General features: G+C 44.3%; 1 protein-coding gene across 1 annotated transcript in view; it reads left to right on the top strand.

The window, feature by feature from the left end:
• LOC147035048 (cell adhesion molecule 3-like) overlaps positions 1–18,961 on the top strand; it is a gene marked incomplete at its 5' end in the record, with an annotated part of 407,062 nt that overhangs the window by 291,966 nt on the left and 96,135 nt on the right. The window contains one exon of the mRNA XM_085893108.1: positions 12,560–12,712. Coding sequence (XP_085749234.1) covers positions 12,560–12,712 — 153 coding nt within the window. The remainder of the gene's footprint in view (positions 1–12,559; positions 12,713–18,961) is intronic.

Below are 18,961 nucleotides of genomic sequence, written 5' to 3'. Positions count from 1 at the left end.
GGGTCTGGGTGCTTTGGGGGGTCCTGAAGAGTTGTGGAGTACCTTCAAGACCACCGTCCTTGATTTGCCGGTGGATGTCTTGGAGCTCACCACAGGGCAAAGAAGAATTTTGTCTCTCAAGCGACACTGGATACCATTGACCAGAGTCGCAGGGCCAGGTGAATGGCAGAGCTGAGCTGTTCAGGGAGCTGAGGCGTAAAACTGTACGTGCACTGAGGGTGGACAAGGAGACCTATGTGCGAGGAATCTGTGAGGGGGTAGAGCATCACCTGTGGTCAAGGGATTCTCATCCTGCTTACAGGGGAATTCGCACATTGCGTTCATCCAAGCCCATCCCTCGGAGCACTGCAGTTAGAGCAGAGAGTGGTAGGCTCTTGACAGAGGAGTCTGAAGTGAAGGCCCGCTGGGCCAGTTACTTTGAGCGGTTGTACCAAGCTGATCCACCAGCTGTCGAGTTGGACGTCAATGGTGTTACAATCCCTGTTGCTGACCCTCCAATCAATTGTGGTCCACCTTCGCTTGAGGAAACACGGGCTGCGGTGAACCGGTTGAAACAGGGTAAAGCTCCAGGGATCTGTGGCATCCATGCTGAACTTCTCATGGCTGGTGGAAATGCTGCACTCGTGTCGTTGCATGCAGTTTTGTGGTCTGCCTGGAACACAGGCATCATCCCAACTGATTGGAAGAGGGGCCTTGTTGTCCCTCTCTGGAAAGGGAAGGGTGATCGCCAAGACTGCAACAACTACCGAGGGGTGACGCTGCTCTCAGTGCCAGGCAAGGTCTTTGCTCGGATAATTCTTGATAGGGTTCACCACCATCTGCTTGAGCACCAGCATCCAGAGCAGTCAGGCTTTACACCAAAGAGGTCAACGATTTACCGTATCCTTGCTCTTCGTGTCCTCACCGAATGCAGACGAGAGTTTCGGCAGGGGCTGCTTGCAGCCTATGTTGATCTCTGTAAAGCGTACGATTCAGTGAATCGGGATGCCCTCTGGAGGATTCTTGGTCTTCGTGGGGTGCCACCAAAACCATCGATCTGATGTCTGAACTCTACTCTGGTACTGAGAGTGCTGTGAAGTGTGGTGGTACCATCTCTGACTTATTTCCAGTTGTTACTGGAGTTCGTCAGGGGTGTGTGCTGGCCCCCACACTTTTCAGCACTTGTATGGACTGGATTCTAGGGAGGATGTCGGAAAGATCAAGTTGCGGTGCATCGTTTGGGAATGTCAAGATCTCGAACCTTGATTTCGCAGATGATGCAGTCATCTTTTGGGAGACTTTAGATGTCCTTTTGGGGGCCCTCGAGGTGCTGAATGAGGAGTCGGAGCCGCTGGGATTACGGGTTTCCTGAGTCAAAATTAAGATCCAGGCTTTGAATGACATCTTGGATGCTGCTGTCCTGCCTGTGTCTGTTTGTGGTGAGGATGTTGAGGTCGTGGAGAGATTCACTTAACTTGGCAGTGATATTCATGTCTCTGCTGGCTGTGAGTCAGAGGTCAATAGACATCTGGGTCGTGCCTGGGGAGTCATGCATTCACTGGATCATGGGGTGTGGCGCTGCCGGTACCTGTGCAGGAGGACGAAAGTCCGAGTCTTCAGGTCCTTGGTGCTTCCAGTCTTGCTCTATGGATGCGAGACTTGGACTCTGACCAAGGATCTGAGACGGAGACTTAATTCCTTTGGTACCAGGTCTCTTCAGAGAATCCTTGGCTATCGCTGGTCAGATTTTGTGTCCAACGAGCAGTTGCTGAGTGAAACTCGGATGAGATTTGTTACCTGCATGGTCCGTGAGCGTCAGTTGCGGCTGTATGGACATGTGGCTCGTTTTCCTGACGCTGATCTTGCTCACCAGATTCTCTCATCGAGGGAGTCTCGTGAGTGGAGGAGGCCAATGGGCCGACCACGTGCCTCGTGGTTGCAGCAGGTTGACCAGCATCTCAAGGAGATGGCGATGGGCCAGGCATCTGCCTGGGGGAAGGCCAGACGGAGGCCCCTGGAGTACCGGCGGAAAGTGGACGCAGCGACGCGCTGTTCTGGCACATGCTCCCATACCTGACCTGAGAGGGATGGGGCAGGGAACACAGGGTATACAAGATGGACATTTCAGGGACTTTCAGGAAGGAAAGCAGTGAATTTGAAGGAGGTGGGTTTGGGGTGGATTCACGGGGGTAGAAAATTTCAGGGACTTTCAGGAAGGAAAGCAGTGAATTTGAAGGAGGTGGGTTTGGGGTGGATTCACGGGGGTAGAAAAGATCAAGGATTTGGATGGGAGAAGATAAGAGGTGGTGGTGAACAGCTGTTTTGAAGGCCTGGAGGGAAGAATAGGATTGAACAGAGTGTGGGAGTTTATTCTAAAGGTGGGAAAAAGGAGGAATGAAAGAGTGAAAGTGAGCAGTGATTCGTGATTTTGGTACTTTTACCAGAAGGGGATTGTTGGTGGGCCTTGAGCGCCCTGCGGAAATATGGTGGGGACATATTACATACAGAGCATGGAGGTGAGGCCGGATAGGAGATGGTAGAAGACAGAAAGACCACCGACCTGCCAAAGGTGAGAGAGTGAGAAGCCCAAAGACTCAGCCTTATCGCGGGAGATACCAATGATCCTAAATACGTTGGTTTCCACAGTGTGAATCCGAGAAAGATGAGAGGCAGGAGCACCAGTCCAGAGGGGAGAGCAGTGAGGTGTAGTTGGAGTCATCACTGTTTGGTGGACGGTACAGTTTACATATAAACATGAGGTGGGAGTGGAGGGGAAGCCTGAGCCAGAGGTATTCCTGGGGGTGTGGGGGAGTGAGGGCAGTGCATGGAGAGTGAGGAATTGTGTCTTTGATGAAGAGAGAAGAGAGCAACTCCTCCACCAGAATGAGGATCAGGTCTGTCATACCGGAGGACGGAGTAACCGGGGAGATTCTCGGGAGTCAGAGACGTCTTGAGGGAGGAATGTTTCTGCTAGACAGATTATGTCTGGTTTTTCAGTGGCAACCTGTATGGAAAGATGTGTCAAATTTGTGTGATGGCCCCAGACATTTGAGGTCCACCCTGTTAATGAAGAGGGAGGGAGGAATTGGGTGCAGGGGAGGGTAGGACAAGTGAGGATTGGGGAAGGTAATGAGAGTTGTTGAAAGAGTGTGGGGGATTGCAGAAGAGCTTGGGGAGGGAGCCGGATGAGGAGTAGAAATGGCTCTGTGGTGTTGGGTTGAGGTACAGTGGGGAGTAATAAGAGGAGGGGGCAGAAGGCAGTTGAGGATTTGAGGACGTGGAGTAATGAGATGGAGGAGAGAGGGCAGGGGAAGGAGGCAGCTTTGTGGATGAGAGGGGGGGGGACTTTGAGAAGAGTGAGTGAGGGGCTTGAATGGTGGGAGAAGGGTGAGTGGGGAGAGTTGAGGGAGAAAGGTGATGGGGGATTTTTTGAGAAAGGTGGGAGGGAACCTTGGAGGGGGAAGAGTGTGATGGTTGTTTTGAGAGGGAGTGATGAATTGGCACTGAAGTTGGAAAAAAAATGATGATGGAAGGAAAGCGAACATGCAAAGCAAACTGGGGTTTTTTTTAATTTATAGGTCAGAAATGCGATTAAAGACATTTATTGATGGATGCAATAAAGGCGAATTAAGAGAATGGAGAGAAGAAACGCTGTAACAGTTTGATTTTTTTAGACAAGGTATGAAGGAAAGGTCGAAATGAGAGGACACTGTTGAAATAGAAAAAGAGTCATGAATTATGATACAGGAATGAGAACCACACGTGTGAAAAAGGAAGATGAAGCATTATAAGAGATCGTCTTTATTATGATTATTATAATTTTTTGATAGATCGCATAAGATTAGCTTAAAGAAAAGGTTGAAGAAAATATCGTGAGGTCAATGGTAAATGCAGAGGGTGGAAACAGATCAGGTGGTTACGGGAGTTGTATAGTTAAAAGTGAATTTATTTATTTTTTTATTTTTTTAAATAAAGATTGCATAAGATTCGGAAAAGGAAGGTTGAAGTAAAATCGTGGAGGTGTATGGTGAATTAGGAACGGTAAAAGCAGAGTGAAACTGATGAATCAATGAAAAGTACCAGGAAGAGGGTAGAGAGAGACACTTGGTTTCAGGAGAGGTATACCTCGGAAGGCTACCAGGGAAATTATTATTGGTTTTGATGGATTTTGAAGAATTAGATAAGATTGGAGAATGGAGGGTTGTAGGAAGAAATTGTGAATGTAATGGTGAGAGTGGGTCAGCTCAAATAGAATAAACATGGTGCGCCAGCAGAAGGAGGAGGAAGAGGAATGGGTACTCATGGGTGTGCAGGGAGAATGGTTTGTTTTTTTTGTTTGTTTTTTTTTAATTAAAGACAAGAAACAGACTGTGTATTTGGGAGAGATAGACGGCGGGTATTGGGAAAAGTGGGGAAAATAGGAATTGAAGGTAATAGGGAAATTAATACAAATAAAACGATTGTACACCTCCAGTCCAGCAGCCAACTAGCTTCACCTGGAAGTGGAGTATATACAATGTTTTTGGGTTGATTTGGGTCACTGAGTCCATAAATAATAAGAATCCACTTGATGACACCCTGTCACCTCTGGACATTTTTCTAATTTGCATAAAACCTAGATGGCCGCCAGTGTTCTATTGAATATATTGCTATCATTAAGATATCTCGGCTTCTAGAAGGGATTTTAAAACAATCTAAAATGTTTTAACGAGTTTTTAAGACATTAGGAACCCAATGGAATAACTTTTATTATTATTTGACAACTCCTTCATTTACATAAATCCAAGATGGCCACCGTCAAACCTCTCGGGAAACCGGTTTCATGTCGCCACATTATCTAATTATTATTTTGGGCTCAGTAACCTAAATCAACCAAAAAAAAATTGTATATACTCCACTTCCAGGTTAAGCTAGTTGGCTGCTGGATGCGAATGGGACAGTCCGCGACTTTGTTGTGAACTTCAACAGTACATCCAACATAAACTTACTTCTCGTGATGTCTATCTCGTGTTCGACAGGTACCAGGATTTTAGTACCAAGAGTATGACCAGATGCAATAGAATACCAGAAGCAAGCAGAGTACACCAACTGGCTCCAGATACACCTCAACCCCCACAGAGAGTTGTCCTGACAGTGTCAGAAAATAAATCACAGCTGATGGAAATTATCTGTGAAGAGCTGACAAGAGACACTACCTTCCATCGAGACTACACAATGACCCACAAACTTGTCATCACTAGCAGTAATAACACACCTGTTGAAGTTATGGGGGAGTGGTGATCCACCGGGAAGACATGTCTACATCTCATGAAGAGGCAGACTGCATGATTGTCCAACAAGCAGTAACAGTTGCGACTGAATGCCAAGTAGGCATGTCAGTGATTGCAGATGACACCGACGTCTTCATCCTTCTGCTTCACCACCACTTTGAGCGACAGTTAACCAGTCACATGATCATGGAATCGCCGATTCATGGTAGAACCGTTATTGACATACAAGCTACTGTTAAACAACAGCAGAGCATAGTAGATGGACTGTTGTCTATGCACGCCCTATCGGGTTGTGATACCTTTGCATGCTATTTCAGTATTGGCAAAGTCACGGTACTGAAAGTACTGTGAGAAGGCTACTCCTTGTCACTTTTGGGTGACATTCATGCATTGTTACCAGATATAACAAGACAGGCATCCAAGTTTGTGGCCGCATGCTATGGACACAAGGACTGTACCAGTATGTCTGAGGCAAGGAAGAAGTCATGGGCCATAAAGGTTGGAAAGGGCACCACAGCCATACCAAAGCTGAAGTCTCTACCTCCCACAATAGAAGCATTTCTGGAAAATGTCAAACGGGCACACCTGCAGGCAGCTGTGTGGAAACACGCTTTGGATCTGGACCCTCCCTCGCTAGATCCAACAGAACATGGATGCGTTCGTGACGACAGTTCCATGACTATGTTGCCTAAATCGATACATGAAGATGTGTCCCTTGCTCCACAAGAGATTCTGAAACCGATTCACTGCTCTTGTGAAAGTGAAAGACCTTGCAAATCAGGAAGATGTGGACGTGTGAGCGGTAAACTACCGTGCACTGTATTTTGTGGATGTCATGCTGAGGACTGTCATAACGAACTGACTAAATGTGATGTAGCCTCTGATGCAGATGACGACGATGACAATTAGACATAAAGGTATTAATGTCAACACAGACAAATGAGAGGAACATCATGTTGATAACTGTGTACAATGTCATGTAATATAAACTCAAATATCGCAGTAGTTAAAGGAGAAGAAATGTGATCGATTTCTTTATGCGCCATGGCTTGCTCAGCATAGACACTACTATAGTGGAGCAGACTGGGGCTGAAAAAAATGGCCTACCCCTCCCGGTGGTAGAACAAAGCGAAACCTGTTTTGAATGGAAGGTATGGATGTCTAGTAATAGAAAATCATGGCTGTATAAATTTTAAAAGTGTACAAACATGTGAATTAACCCCTTGTTTGCCACATACCGTTAAATGTTGATTTAATCAAATTAATAGTCTAGCTCTATATGGACTACTTTAAAGGCATGTATACTGCCTTCCATTTAAAACCGGTTTCGCTTTGTTCTACCACCGGGAGGGGTAGGTCCCCTTTTTAGGCCTCTTTTCAGCCCAGGTCTGCTGCACTACTTGGCTTGACGATGAGACAATGAAACGGATCCAAGACCTTGATGTTGCCATCCAAGAGAGAGATGAAGATGCCCTGAAGACATTTGTTGATGTTTCAAGACGAGTCACTGGAGTAATGGAAACTATCTGCAAATTCAAGGAGCATGGGAGGAAGCAATCGTCCACATTTGCATTCTGGGAAAGTTTCCTTGAGGCAGGGAATACACTCCTGAGATTGTTGAGGGCTGACAGAGAGGCAAACTTTCAACTCCACCTTGACGCTGTTCTAAAAGCAATTCCATTCTTCCATTTAGCCGGAAGGGTCAACTACGCTAGACATACGCCCGTCTACGTGTCCGAGATGAAATCCCTGGAAACTGCACAACCAGACATGTTCCAACATCTAATGAATGGAGGGTTTGTCGTAATACGCAAGCAAGAGACAACTTTCAACTGCGTGCCAACAGACCAGGCACTCGAGCAGACCATAAACCGGGAGGCGAAGAGCGACGGAGGTATAATAGGTTTCACACTCCGGAAGGGGGCCTTATTACGTTGGTTGTTGACACGACATATAACAGGGAAATATGCTGAAAGGTACAAGGAAATGTGTTTGTCAAACCCCCAGAGTCGGCAGCATGAAGAGTTGGGACACGCCAGAATGATAACAGACATAAAAAAAAATGTCAAGCAAGTACGAGATTACATTCTGAATCATTGCCAGGATCTATTTGACCTATCCGATGTCCCAGAAAAGCTGATCAACATCGTGAGCGGGCAAGTCGCATCAGCAGCTGTCGAAAAATCTCTGGCTTCATTACTATCAACAGGTAAAGCCTTGTACCAGGGATTTGTCGACGAGCGATTGGTCGAAGGAAAAGAGAAAATTAAAGGTATCTGGGATGCTCTACCACGGAAAACGGCTTTAACATTCGCAGACATGGAAAAAAATGTTACCAACGACAAAGGCAAGAAAATCACTATGAACACAGAGGTCCTGTTCAGGCGCTTGTTGGCAGTGTCCCAGAACAGAGAAGTTGATTTGAAGAAGGTGCTTGCCTTCGAGCTGGCAGCAGTACCTCCTTCTATGTTTCACGACGATGGAGCTCTGAGAAAAACGAACAAGACAGACCTGGCGGAGAAGATAGAGTCGGTCTCAGAAGAGCTAATCGAACTTCCACTGTACAATGGCAGAGATACAGCCTACATCATTGATGGAATGGCATTGGTTTAGGCGTTGAATGATGACCATTTGAAGACATTCAACGACCTTGCCGAGATCGTGCAGAAGCGCCTGGTGAGAGTCCTGAAGAATACGCTCTTTGACACGGCAATAGTCACCTTGGTATTTGACAGGTACCAGGAAGCCTCTATCAAAGCTGCTGAGCGCCAACGCCGGGGAGCCACAGACAACCTACCAACTCACCAAATCATTGGAAATCGGAATGTGCCTAATTACAGACAATTTCTGAAGGGAACAGGGAACAAAGTTGACCTTGTGCAGTTCGTTAGTGGATACATCATGGAAAACTCCAAGGCCACAGTTCCACACGGCAAATCAATCGTGATTGTGGGAGGATTCCAAAATGGAGAGGACGTTGGTAGCATCTCTTCTGTTGGTTTGGACAATGTAGAAGACCTATACAGCACACACGAAGAGGCTGATACACGTATGATACTGCATGCGATTAGCCTTTCTTCCCTGTACCAACGGATCATTGTCCGATGTGATGACACGGACGTTCTCGTTCTCCTATTGCATTATATGAACAGAGGATTGTTGGCCAAAGAGACATTTATGCACGCAGGTCATAGCGGCAAATGCGTCACAAGAGTGTTTTATACCAATCCACATCATAGGCGACGAACTTGGGATACGTTCTGCCAGAGTTTGCCTTCAGCCCATGCCCTCACTGGCTGTGATTCCACCAATGCATTCTTCGGAGTTGGTAAAAAGACTGTCTTCACTACCCTTGAGAAGCAGATTGAATCTGGGGCAGATGGATTGGCCGATCCTGGTGGTCCCAATTGGATTGAAGCAGCGAGAAAGCTTGTCCTTGGCTTACTTGGAAATAAGGGACTAAAATGTGCTACACTTAATGAACTACGCTACCTCATTGCCACCACAAGTGACAAGCAAGCCAGCCAACTGCCCCCAACAGAAGAAGCGTTCAAGCAGCATTCCCTCAGAGCTCGATACCAAACAGTGATCTGGTGCAGCAGCCACATCGCGAAGCCTGAGTTGGAGAGTCCAGTTGGCAATGGTTGGTACCGCGATACTACAGGACTGCACCCAACCATGTTTACACAAGAATCCGCACCGGCAGAAGTCAGGGACCTCACACATCTCTATTGCAGAGATGGAACCTGTACAGATGGCACCAAGAGCATATGCCTGATGGCAGGACTGCGCTGTATTGACATATGTGAATGTGACCATGAAGCGTGTCAAACCACCATCCCTAATGATGCAGACTCAGATGCAGACGCAGACGCAGACGATGAGTAAGAAAGTAGACTCGTATCTCACTATTCCCCAACTTTGACCGATCTGAACTTTGACACATACAAGTGTCTTCTATCTGGCATTGATGCATTGTTAACCAAGTGTATGAATGTGCTCTGATGCGCATGCATACCAGGGAGATAATAATCTAAAGATGATCGTGTTTGGAGGCATTTGACATTTTGGAGTGTATTGTCTCAATATGATGAAGGGGTTAAATGTGTCAAAAGGGGTTAATAAGGGTTTAAATAGGGGGTTAAAATAATAATAGACATCATATAATATGACATTTCTGCTTCTACTAATCTACTGTGGTTCACCTTTGATGAACTGGATTGATTTCAACATTTGTTCTTCAAGATGCATAAAGAGCCGCCTTTGGTCAGAAAAAGTCTTCACTGCCAAATAGGGCCACATAGTCCCTTAAAACCACAATAGCATAAGTGTAAGTGATATATTTTTAATGTCGTATATAGTGCCATCAATACCATATAGGATAACTCTAAGGAAAGTATGACATTTCTTTTATAGTTAATGTGCACAAATTGACAAAATGTTGTGGTAAAAAAAGGGGTTAAAGTCTCTTTAAAGGCATGTATACTATTGAATAAACATTTAAACATATTTTATGTGTTGTTCCTCATTCAAAAATACCCATGTCGTGAATCATATAACTGATATTCAGTTACAAGAGCAAGTAATATGCATTAATTTGATTATATCAACATTTAACGGTATGTGGCAAACAAGGGGTTAATTCACATGTTTGTACACTTTTAAAATTTATACAACCATGATTTTCTATTAGTAGACATCCATACCTTCCATTTAAAACAGGTTTCGCCTTGTTCTACCACCGGGAGGGGTAGGTCCCCTTTTTAGGCCTCTTTTCAACCCCGGTCTGCTGCACTACTAGAACATTATGACTTTTCAGTCACTTTATTCTATATAATGGATATCTGAAATTAGTTTACTTTATGACCTGGTGTCTGTCAGCTTAAATATATTCTCACGTATACGTCAATGACAAACTACTAATATTATATCGAAGGTGTTCAATGATATTGTCACATTTATATCAATCAAGCATGTCATTCAAAAGTACAGCAAAATGTTAACAGATTGACAACGGCCATATTGGAATATGCAAATGAAGCTAATATATTTAAATTGTAATATAAGATGTATTATATGGGACCTCTATTTTTTCAAAACACTAAAACAAATTATTTAAAATGTATCCAAAATTGAATTCAGAATGTGGTGACATGAAACCGGTCTCCCGATATGTTTGACGGTGGCCATCTTGGATTTATGCAAATGGAGTTGTCAAATCATAATAAAAGTTATTCCATTGGGTTCCTAATGTCTTAAAGCCCCGTTAAAACATTTTAGATTGTTTTAAAATCCCTTCTCGAAGCCGAGATATTTTAATTATAGTATATTCAATAGAACACTGGCGGCCATTTTGGTTTTATGCAAATTAAAATAAATGCCCAATGGTGACAGGGTGTCATCAAGCGGATTGTTAATATTTGTGGTCTCAGTGACCAAAATCAATCAAAAAACATTGTATATACTCTACTTCCAGGTATACCCCTAAAATCCCATTTGGCTGCCAGACTATTCGATGGGAAGGACGGGTTGGCCTCATGGGGCCCGATAAGACGAGGTCGACGAAAACTCACAAAATAGCACGATTTTTTGAAACAAAACCGAACTGGCAACACACAGTAAACATGTCGGTGAGAAAATAAACGGTTAAAAACGTCACAAATAACGACCGGAAACTTAACTTTGAGAAAGTCGGCAGAGACCCCTGAGAGAAGCTGCTGTCTCGCAAACCCAGAACCGGAAGTGAATGTTAGTGGAGATATATGTATACTTTGGGTCAGCATTGTCGGTGCACTATAGATCATACAGACAATCATCAGGTGCTTGCTGTGTGGTATCCCAGACTCCCAGAAAGATATACACAAGATACATTTTCCATTGGGCTAGATGGAGTTAATGTTGACGTTGGACAGTGTGGAGTTGAGTTCTTGAGATTCTTGACAGATGGACGAGGCAACCTGGTGGTTGAATGAGGGGATGATGACAATGGGATGTGCGGTGAGAGATGGCGGTGAGGAAGACACATGAAGGGGTTAACAGCTGTGAATCTTCACTCGCTGCAAAGCGGGTTTCTTTTGTGGATTCTAAATTCCTGTATTAAAATCACAGAATTTCACATTTCTTTCATGGCTATTTGACCTTTAAGCAATGGAATGGTTTTTTTTCTTTAGGTTTTTTTTAAACTCCTAATTTCAGTCTATTGCAAAACAATAAATCCCTTGTCCATATGATGATGGTGAAACGTAGTAACACAGATTAATATCATTAATTTTTGAAACAAAGTATTCCTGAAATCTTATCCCAGCACTTTCATGATTTCCCAAGAAACGTTTTAATTTTCTTGCTTCCCCATTACACTGCTCTTGTTTTGTTTTCATCGTGCCCCTTTTACAACCTTTTATTGATTGTGCACACAATGCTTTTGTTCTGGCCTGTTTTGATTTCCTTGCCCAAGTTCACTTGCTTGGACAGCCAACACAGATACTGTCAGATAGATGTAAAAGCTACAAAGGTCAAAGAATTGCACAATAGCTTATTCAAGCAAATTCTCTTTGAGATTTATTCTGTAATCTCCCCCTTCCCTTCACATCACAATATGTGCTACCAAGGAAAAAAAAAATCTCATTCCTGAAATTTTATAGATTAACCATGTCACGAGACGAACACTAATAAATATTGTGTACATCACACACTGTGTGTTAACTGCTGTGATAGTGGGCTAGAGTAGACCATTATTTACTGGCATAAATAAATTACTCAGCACGTCACATCAAAATTAATACAATTTATCAAAAAAATGAGATATGACCACCAAACGGGTCCATCCAGGCTGTTTTCGAGTGAATTTGTGAAAGAAGAAGAGAGTTGCTCGCATCCAGGAGAAAATAGAATGGCCAACTGGACAGCTGGTAAAACTGCTTTCAAGTATTTATGCTGTGCAGCCTTGCAAAGTGCATGGATTGCTGAACTGTCCCGGAGGCAAGTTGAGCTCAGCAGTAAAGATGTGTCTATCGAGCTAACATAATACCATCAAGGGATATATTTGTTATATAATTCCTCAATCACTCACCTAAGCAGAAGATATATTTTTTATGGACCACATTATTCTTGTGTTCTAACTTGATATTCATCACCTTGCCGTTAACACCACCAAATATATAAAATGACCCACAACAGCGACAGCAGCTGTAGCACTGCTCTGGTCCATGGCCCGCTATTGGAATAAAAGGGTCGGGAAAGGTGGTTCGGGGTGTCAGGTGGAGTTACTGAGAAAAGGCTGACATGACCAAAAATGTGGTTGCGTTGTGCAGGCCTAAAGGACGTTCGTGTGAGTTTGGTGGTGCAGACCCAAGAGGAGCTCACCATTTCATTGGCCAATACCAGCTTGGCTGATGATGGTGTCTACACATGCATATTCTTTTCCAAGACTACGCGTCTGGCCAACACTACTCTCACTGTACTCGGTAAATATGATGTCCATAAAGTACCATTTGCCACATATCCATGCATGTTTCATCCAACTGAACTTTGAGTGCTCCCAAGTATTGCTGAGTTCAAAGTTTATTTTTCTGATCTTACAAAAACTCCCTTATGCATAATCCTTTTTTTTTGCACTATAATCTCGAACATCATGAGAAAAAGTTCACATGTGAATGGGATAAGATGTCAACCCATTCCTTCTTTAGAACAAATTTCTTTCCTGAAATGTTAAAAATAAAACCCATACATAACGACAACGGCACTCGGTCGAGTGCATCCCTCCATCAGGCTGAACAGTTTACGTTTTGTATTCCACTGACAGGCTGGATCCGTAACTGGATCTTCACCAAAATCTAATCAGTTCTTCCTTGTCACACACCCAACCTGTCCATCGAATTTGTTAGTTGATTTATCCTGCTCACAAACAGACAGACAGACAAAAAATACGGGTGAAAACCTACGGTAGTGGAAGTAGTCATAAAATGAAGTACAGAGAGGGTGCTTGTGGAATGTGGTTGATCAGTGGTGGCCGCAAAACAAAGGTGTCCATAATGCAACATCACCTTCGGAAATTTAAGCTTTTCCACTCCTTCCTTTTTCTCTCGGGAGGATCATCACAACAGCAAGCTGCCTAATTAATTCCCTGATTATGTCATCCATGTCACTGTAATGTAAATCCTAAGTGTTGTCCTTATCGTGAAATAACATTTTAAAAAATTAACAGTTGTTTGTGCATTGCCTCAAAGGCGAAAGTCATGCTTTGCAGACACAGGGTGGAAGGAAATAATTATTTAGGGATGATCATAATAAAATCGAGATGGAAATGATTGCTCAGGCAAATAAAAAGATTACGATAGGACTTCATCCTGGTGGATATAACTTCGTGGTAAACATAGTGTAATCAGATCACAATATCCCAGGGGATGGAAATGGATTAAATAAGGAAAAAAGAAGAAATTGCTGCAACACAGAGAATCATTCATTCTACACAAATATAGCACCAACAACCAACCACAATTCCATCCCAAAGGATGAAGGCTTCACGGCTTAGAATTATTTTCCTTTATTGTTTAAATCTTGAGTTGGTTGAATTGGAATTTGGGGGTACTGGGGTTGAAGGGGAATCATATACATTTTGGATTCCAAGAAAACAGCTCGGTTTACAAAACACAAACTGAACATACTTCGTATTTGAGGCAATTAGTGCAGTGTTAATGCTTGGTGCCTGGGGTAGGCCATATATGTGGCGGTACCAAGAGAGATAGAGAAACATGAGTTTCAGCACACTTGGTAAGTGCTAATGGGTTCTCGTTTTTCCAATAAAGTCAAAAGTGCCAAACTTCATTCCCATTTTTACAGGACGTGTGCTGGTAATGGGGTAGGAGTGTTGAGAAAAACCGTTGTTAGTTTTGTATGCCCTTTGTGAAGGTTTACATCATCATCCGTTCTTCCATTTTTGTGGCCGGAAGGATGCCATAGAGGTCCACACATTCACCTGTAAGCTGTCTAGCCTGGGTTCGAATACCGATCCAGGTATATAAATTGCTATCCTGGTGTTTCACAGGCAGCGTGATTCATCAATGTTTGTGTCATCCCTTGGATGGATGGACGTTAAATTGGGCATCCTGTCCACTGACAGTAGTTGGTGGATGTTGAAAATCCCACGGTATGCTTTGTGAAGAGTAGGCGAGCTATTGCCGGCATGATGGCCAAATTCTAAAATTCCTGTTCTATCTCGGTCAAACGTCAGGCCTGGCCAGCCAGCCTGGCCAAAAACATGCCTCTGTTCCAATGTCATCAGGAATCTTGGGAAAACTCACACAGGGAAATTTACCCCTGGGATAATGTTTGACCATGGATAGGGACTAAAAAAGAAAAAGACTAACATCTGACAAAGGACCAGGACCAAGGAGGTTTTCCTGATCCAGGAGCATTCCTTCATGGTTTATGGTGAGGGAGGGAAGGAGCTTTTTGGATACCAACTCACAACCTCCTTGGTCCTGGTTCTCTGAACCTTCACACCAGAGGGTTCTCTGGCTAATGTTACAGCATACAATTTCTTATGAAAAATGTTCAGCATATTGAACAAAAGTACCGAGGAGGATGTATCCTCTTCAGAAGGATGAATATTTTGGTGATATCTTTTGAAGGACAATATAAATCAATTGTTGAAGAGTTAGTTGTATTTTTGTTTGGCCTGATTATATCTTATGAATGATTTGATCACATATGTTCAGTAATGCATGGGCATACTTATTGAGCACATTCTTTAAAAACAATTTCACTAATTAGTCTGAACTTGTGTGTCATCTAATGGATGTGCATTTCCTGATGTTTATATACACTGACAAAGGCCATATAATGCAGAGTTGTAAAATCGATGCACATTAACCCGCATGTCATACATCCGAGCTGGGTCAATTCCTAAACCTGCATGAGGCATAATGCCAATAGCTTGTGAGGCTTTGTCTTGCCGACAAAACACCAAGGTGGCAGTTTGTAGCTGGGGCGAGATTCGAACCCAGGAGAATGAAATGAAGAACGAGTTAAATCGCCGTGTTGTTCTCGCATTCAGATTTTTTTTTTCATCAAAAACCAATCACAACCAGTGGCTGCAGAATAGGAAAAGAAAAAGAGAAAGAATGTCCCTCTGACCATGGGGTCTAATTATAATGGATTACGTCTTTTAATTAGATGAAGCTCGCCTCGAAATGTAGAAAAGAAAAAAGAGAGAGTTTGAGAATGAGGGCTGAAAAGCAAATTAAGGAAATTGGACTGGGCAAGACAGAACTAGCTCAGAGGTTACGGGTGAAATACAAAACTTAATGAGAAAGTGGGGAAATTAAAACACTAATTATTATAAAGTATTTTGACAGCAGCTGCATCACATTTCTCAAATGCAGCAGAAGACAAATGATTGTGGCTCAACTAATATCATGCAGTTACACCTGGAACTTTGTCAGATTCAAAGTCTTATTGTAAGTTAGACTATGGTTTCAGTAGATTATTATCTTTGCAACATTTCTGTGTACGAACTCCAGAACTTGCACTCAAGTCGGAGGTTCGCCTTTTTCCAAACTCACTGCTCACCTCGACTCTGTTGCTCTTTGTTTCCCCGCTTATGGAACCAACTTCCTCAGTCTCTCCAATCTCACTCTTCCATCCGGGGCTTCAAGATGGCTGTTCACCACCATCTCAGGTCATCCCCCATCCATAACCATGATGTTTTCTACCCCCAGAAACCCTCCCCAAGCCCAGCTCTTGCTTTCAGGTTTTCCTTCCGCTTCTGTGATTGAGAGTTTGCGACTGTATCCATCTTGTTCACCCCAGTGTTCTCCTGTAGTCCTCATTCTTCCCCACATTCTTTATCTCTGCAAGTCTCTCTCTCTATTTTGTACCACTACCATGCTGTTGGCATGTTTCCCCACCTGCTCTTCTTTCAGTTCTTTTCATTATATTACTTTCTGCTTCATTCTGTGTTCTAGCCCCTCCAAGAGCCTCAACTCGGTGAACCAAGAAAACAAGGTGGGGGTTCAAATTTGAGCCGGACAGAAGGCAGAGCAATTCATGTTTTTTTTTCTTGCAACATTGAGACGGCACAAATATGATGTTACTCTGAGACAAAAGAAGTAAATGCATTATTTCTGTGAATATATTCATTTTTAATACCCTTCCATACCCACAGTATAAGGCAATACAGCCTTGATGAGAAACGTGGAAATGCCATTCCACACAAAAACATTGCGGAACAACCTCATGCCAGCATTCCTGAATCAAAGGTGTATGAGATACCTGATGAAAAGTAATAAGAGCAGGGAGAAAGAAAGCATAAAGAGAGATGTGAACCTTTGGAAGCAGGTAGACACATGTATTTGTGCAAATACCCAAGTAAGCACACATATATTAATGCATCATTCGATTATTATCTCATCAACAAGTAAAAGACTTCATGAAGTGCATCTTTCAGCATTTTATATTTTGGCACAGCCATATGAACACAACTCTTGATTCCCAGGTACAAATCCCATTATACCGTCGTTAATTGGCCATTGTCTCGTAATGTCCTCTTAAATCATGTCAAAGTATACTAAGATCTCCTTATCGCCTCGTCTTACAAGTTGTACGCCCCAAGCCCGTCCAGGAATCTGAGATCACTGCAGGGGAAAAAAGAAAAATCAAGGTGGTAAACACTGCACTCAACCGACATAATAATTTCTATATCCCAGAGTACGAACCACTTTGAACCACCATATCGTATACTGTACAAGACAAGTTGATCAACATCCCGTTCAAAAGATGTTCTGCTCGATGTTGCAACACGCAAGGCTGCAGATTTATTTGCATCCAATTTTCAGGTTGGGGGGGGGGGGATTTGAACCTCATCTCAGATCTTCAGTTTATCTCTGAATCTCATGGAAGAAACAACGATCGACATTTACTTAAAATAAAGAATGAAAATATTTCCTTTCTACAAGTAAAATTGATAACTCCTCTTGTTTAGTAGTTTGTTGCTTTGTCAGTTCCCTATCAGTTTCACCGGAGGAGACTATAGGTTTGCTCTCCATCTGTCCAACTGTCCGTCCCACCTGTGGTTTTCTGACTGTTTTTTTCCCCATACCTTTTAACATATTGTTGCGAATTCGCGCCCGCCGGCGTGCGATCGGCCACGTAACTCGAATCGCGGCACGTCGCCCACCGGATGGACAATTCAGTCGTGACCCTCTCGGAACAACGCCGTGAGTTAGTCACGGGTGGGTCTTTCGACCTCGCCACAATCATGCCAATTAGCCACCCGCGTAGGATAGGGTTGTTCGCCAAACTCGACCTCCCTAAGTACCTACGCGGATGGTTAATCGGGCGATCGTACCTCGCCGCAGGTCGACTTCGGACACGAACCGCTGAAGCGGTTCGTTCCGTACTGCAGAGATAACCGAGCGGAGTTATCGTCGACCTCGACAGTTCAGATTAGTTACCGGGAACTAACACCCACTACCAATCTCTTACGCGATGCAGGATGGAGAGTCAACAAAAGGAAGGAGATGAAGCAAAGCGGGAACAATTGAACAAGCACATTTATTTCACACACGCAGACATCACAGAAGGCACGTATTCAGTCACAGTAATAATAATAAAAGGCACGTATTCAAGCACAGAAAGAAACAGTAAAAGAGAGATACTACCGACTAAGACCGACACACGGCAACACTTACACAGTTTTACTTAACAGACGGCACCACCACAAGCATTTACACAAAAAGAAAAGGAAAAAGAAAGCCACCCTCATAGGCGAGGAGGCAGACTGGACCGTAGACCAAATGTACGTGGATCCTGCAGGATCGCCCAGGTCCACGAGACCGGGGAGGTCTTACCCGCGTCGTCGTGACGCGATGGCGGGCAAGCCGCAATGTTCATGCCGCTGCGCCCTGACTCCATGCCCTGGCGTGGTCGGCGAGTCCTCTCCGGCGTGCTCAGCGCGAGCGGTCTTGTTGGCACCACGTTTAGGGTGGGGGAGGAATGGGGGCCCCCTCAGCACTATCTCACCACGAATGGGGGAGGGGGGGAAATCGCTGATGCTCAGCGAGAGGGGTATGGCTGGCTGGCCTGGATCCCGCGACGAGTCGAGCGACCCCCACACCGCAACCTCGTCGCCGTCCGCCGTCTTCCGTGTAACTCCTCCACAACTTCTCTCCAACTCTTCTCGAACTCCTCCCAGTTCAACTCACCCTCTCTCTCGAGTCGCCTTGCGCTCGCATCTTTATAGGACTCAGGAGGAGCCGATATGCAAATATGCCGATCAAAATGCGATTGGAGGCGGGGCCACGCCACCCTCTGTTCAGCCATTGGTCAGGCAAAAAGGGGCGTGAACCTCCCTTGATCCGCATATTTGCATAAACGGACTTCACATACATGCGCTTGGAGGCAGGGCCAAGCTGCCTCGCGCTCGCCCATTGGACGGAGGGGAAGTGGGCGTGAAGCATTTTGGATCCGAATTTTTCTCTCGGAAAGGCCGCCATTCGCGCTCGCGGCTCGGTGTGTTTGGCACCAATAGCCGAACGGGCCCTAGACAGCCCGACGTTCAGTGTTCACAGGTGGTGCAGTTGTTGGTTGTGAAGGAGAAAGGCGAAGGTGGTGGAGGGTTTTCTGTGGTGTTTTGATGGTTATGGTGTCGTTTGGGAATGGCGGTGAAGCGATGTTTGCGGGATGGAGTTATGAAGGTAAAGGTGTAGTGGCTG

This window comes from Eptatretus burgeri, chromosome 1 (genome assembly GCF_056783735.1).
Source record: "Eptatretus burgeri isolate ZD-2024b chromosome 1, Ebu_testis_v1, whole genome shotgun sequence".
Taxonomy (NCBI): Eukaryota; Metazoa; Chordata; class Myxini; order Myxiniformes; family Myxinidae; genus Eptatretus; species Eptatretus burgeri.
The sequence above is the reverse complement of the archived record's forward strand: the minus strand, read 5'-3'. Positions and strand labels throughout refer to the sequence as shown.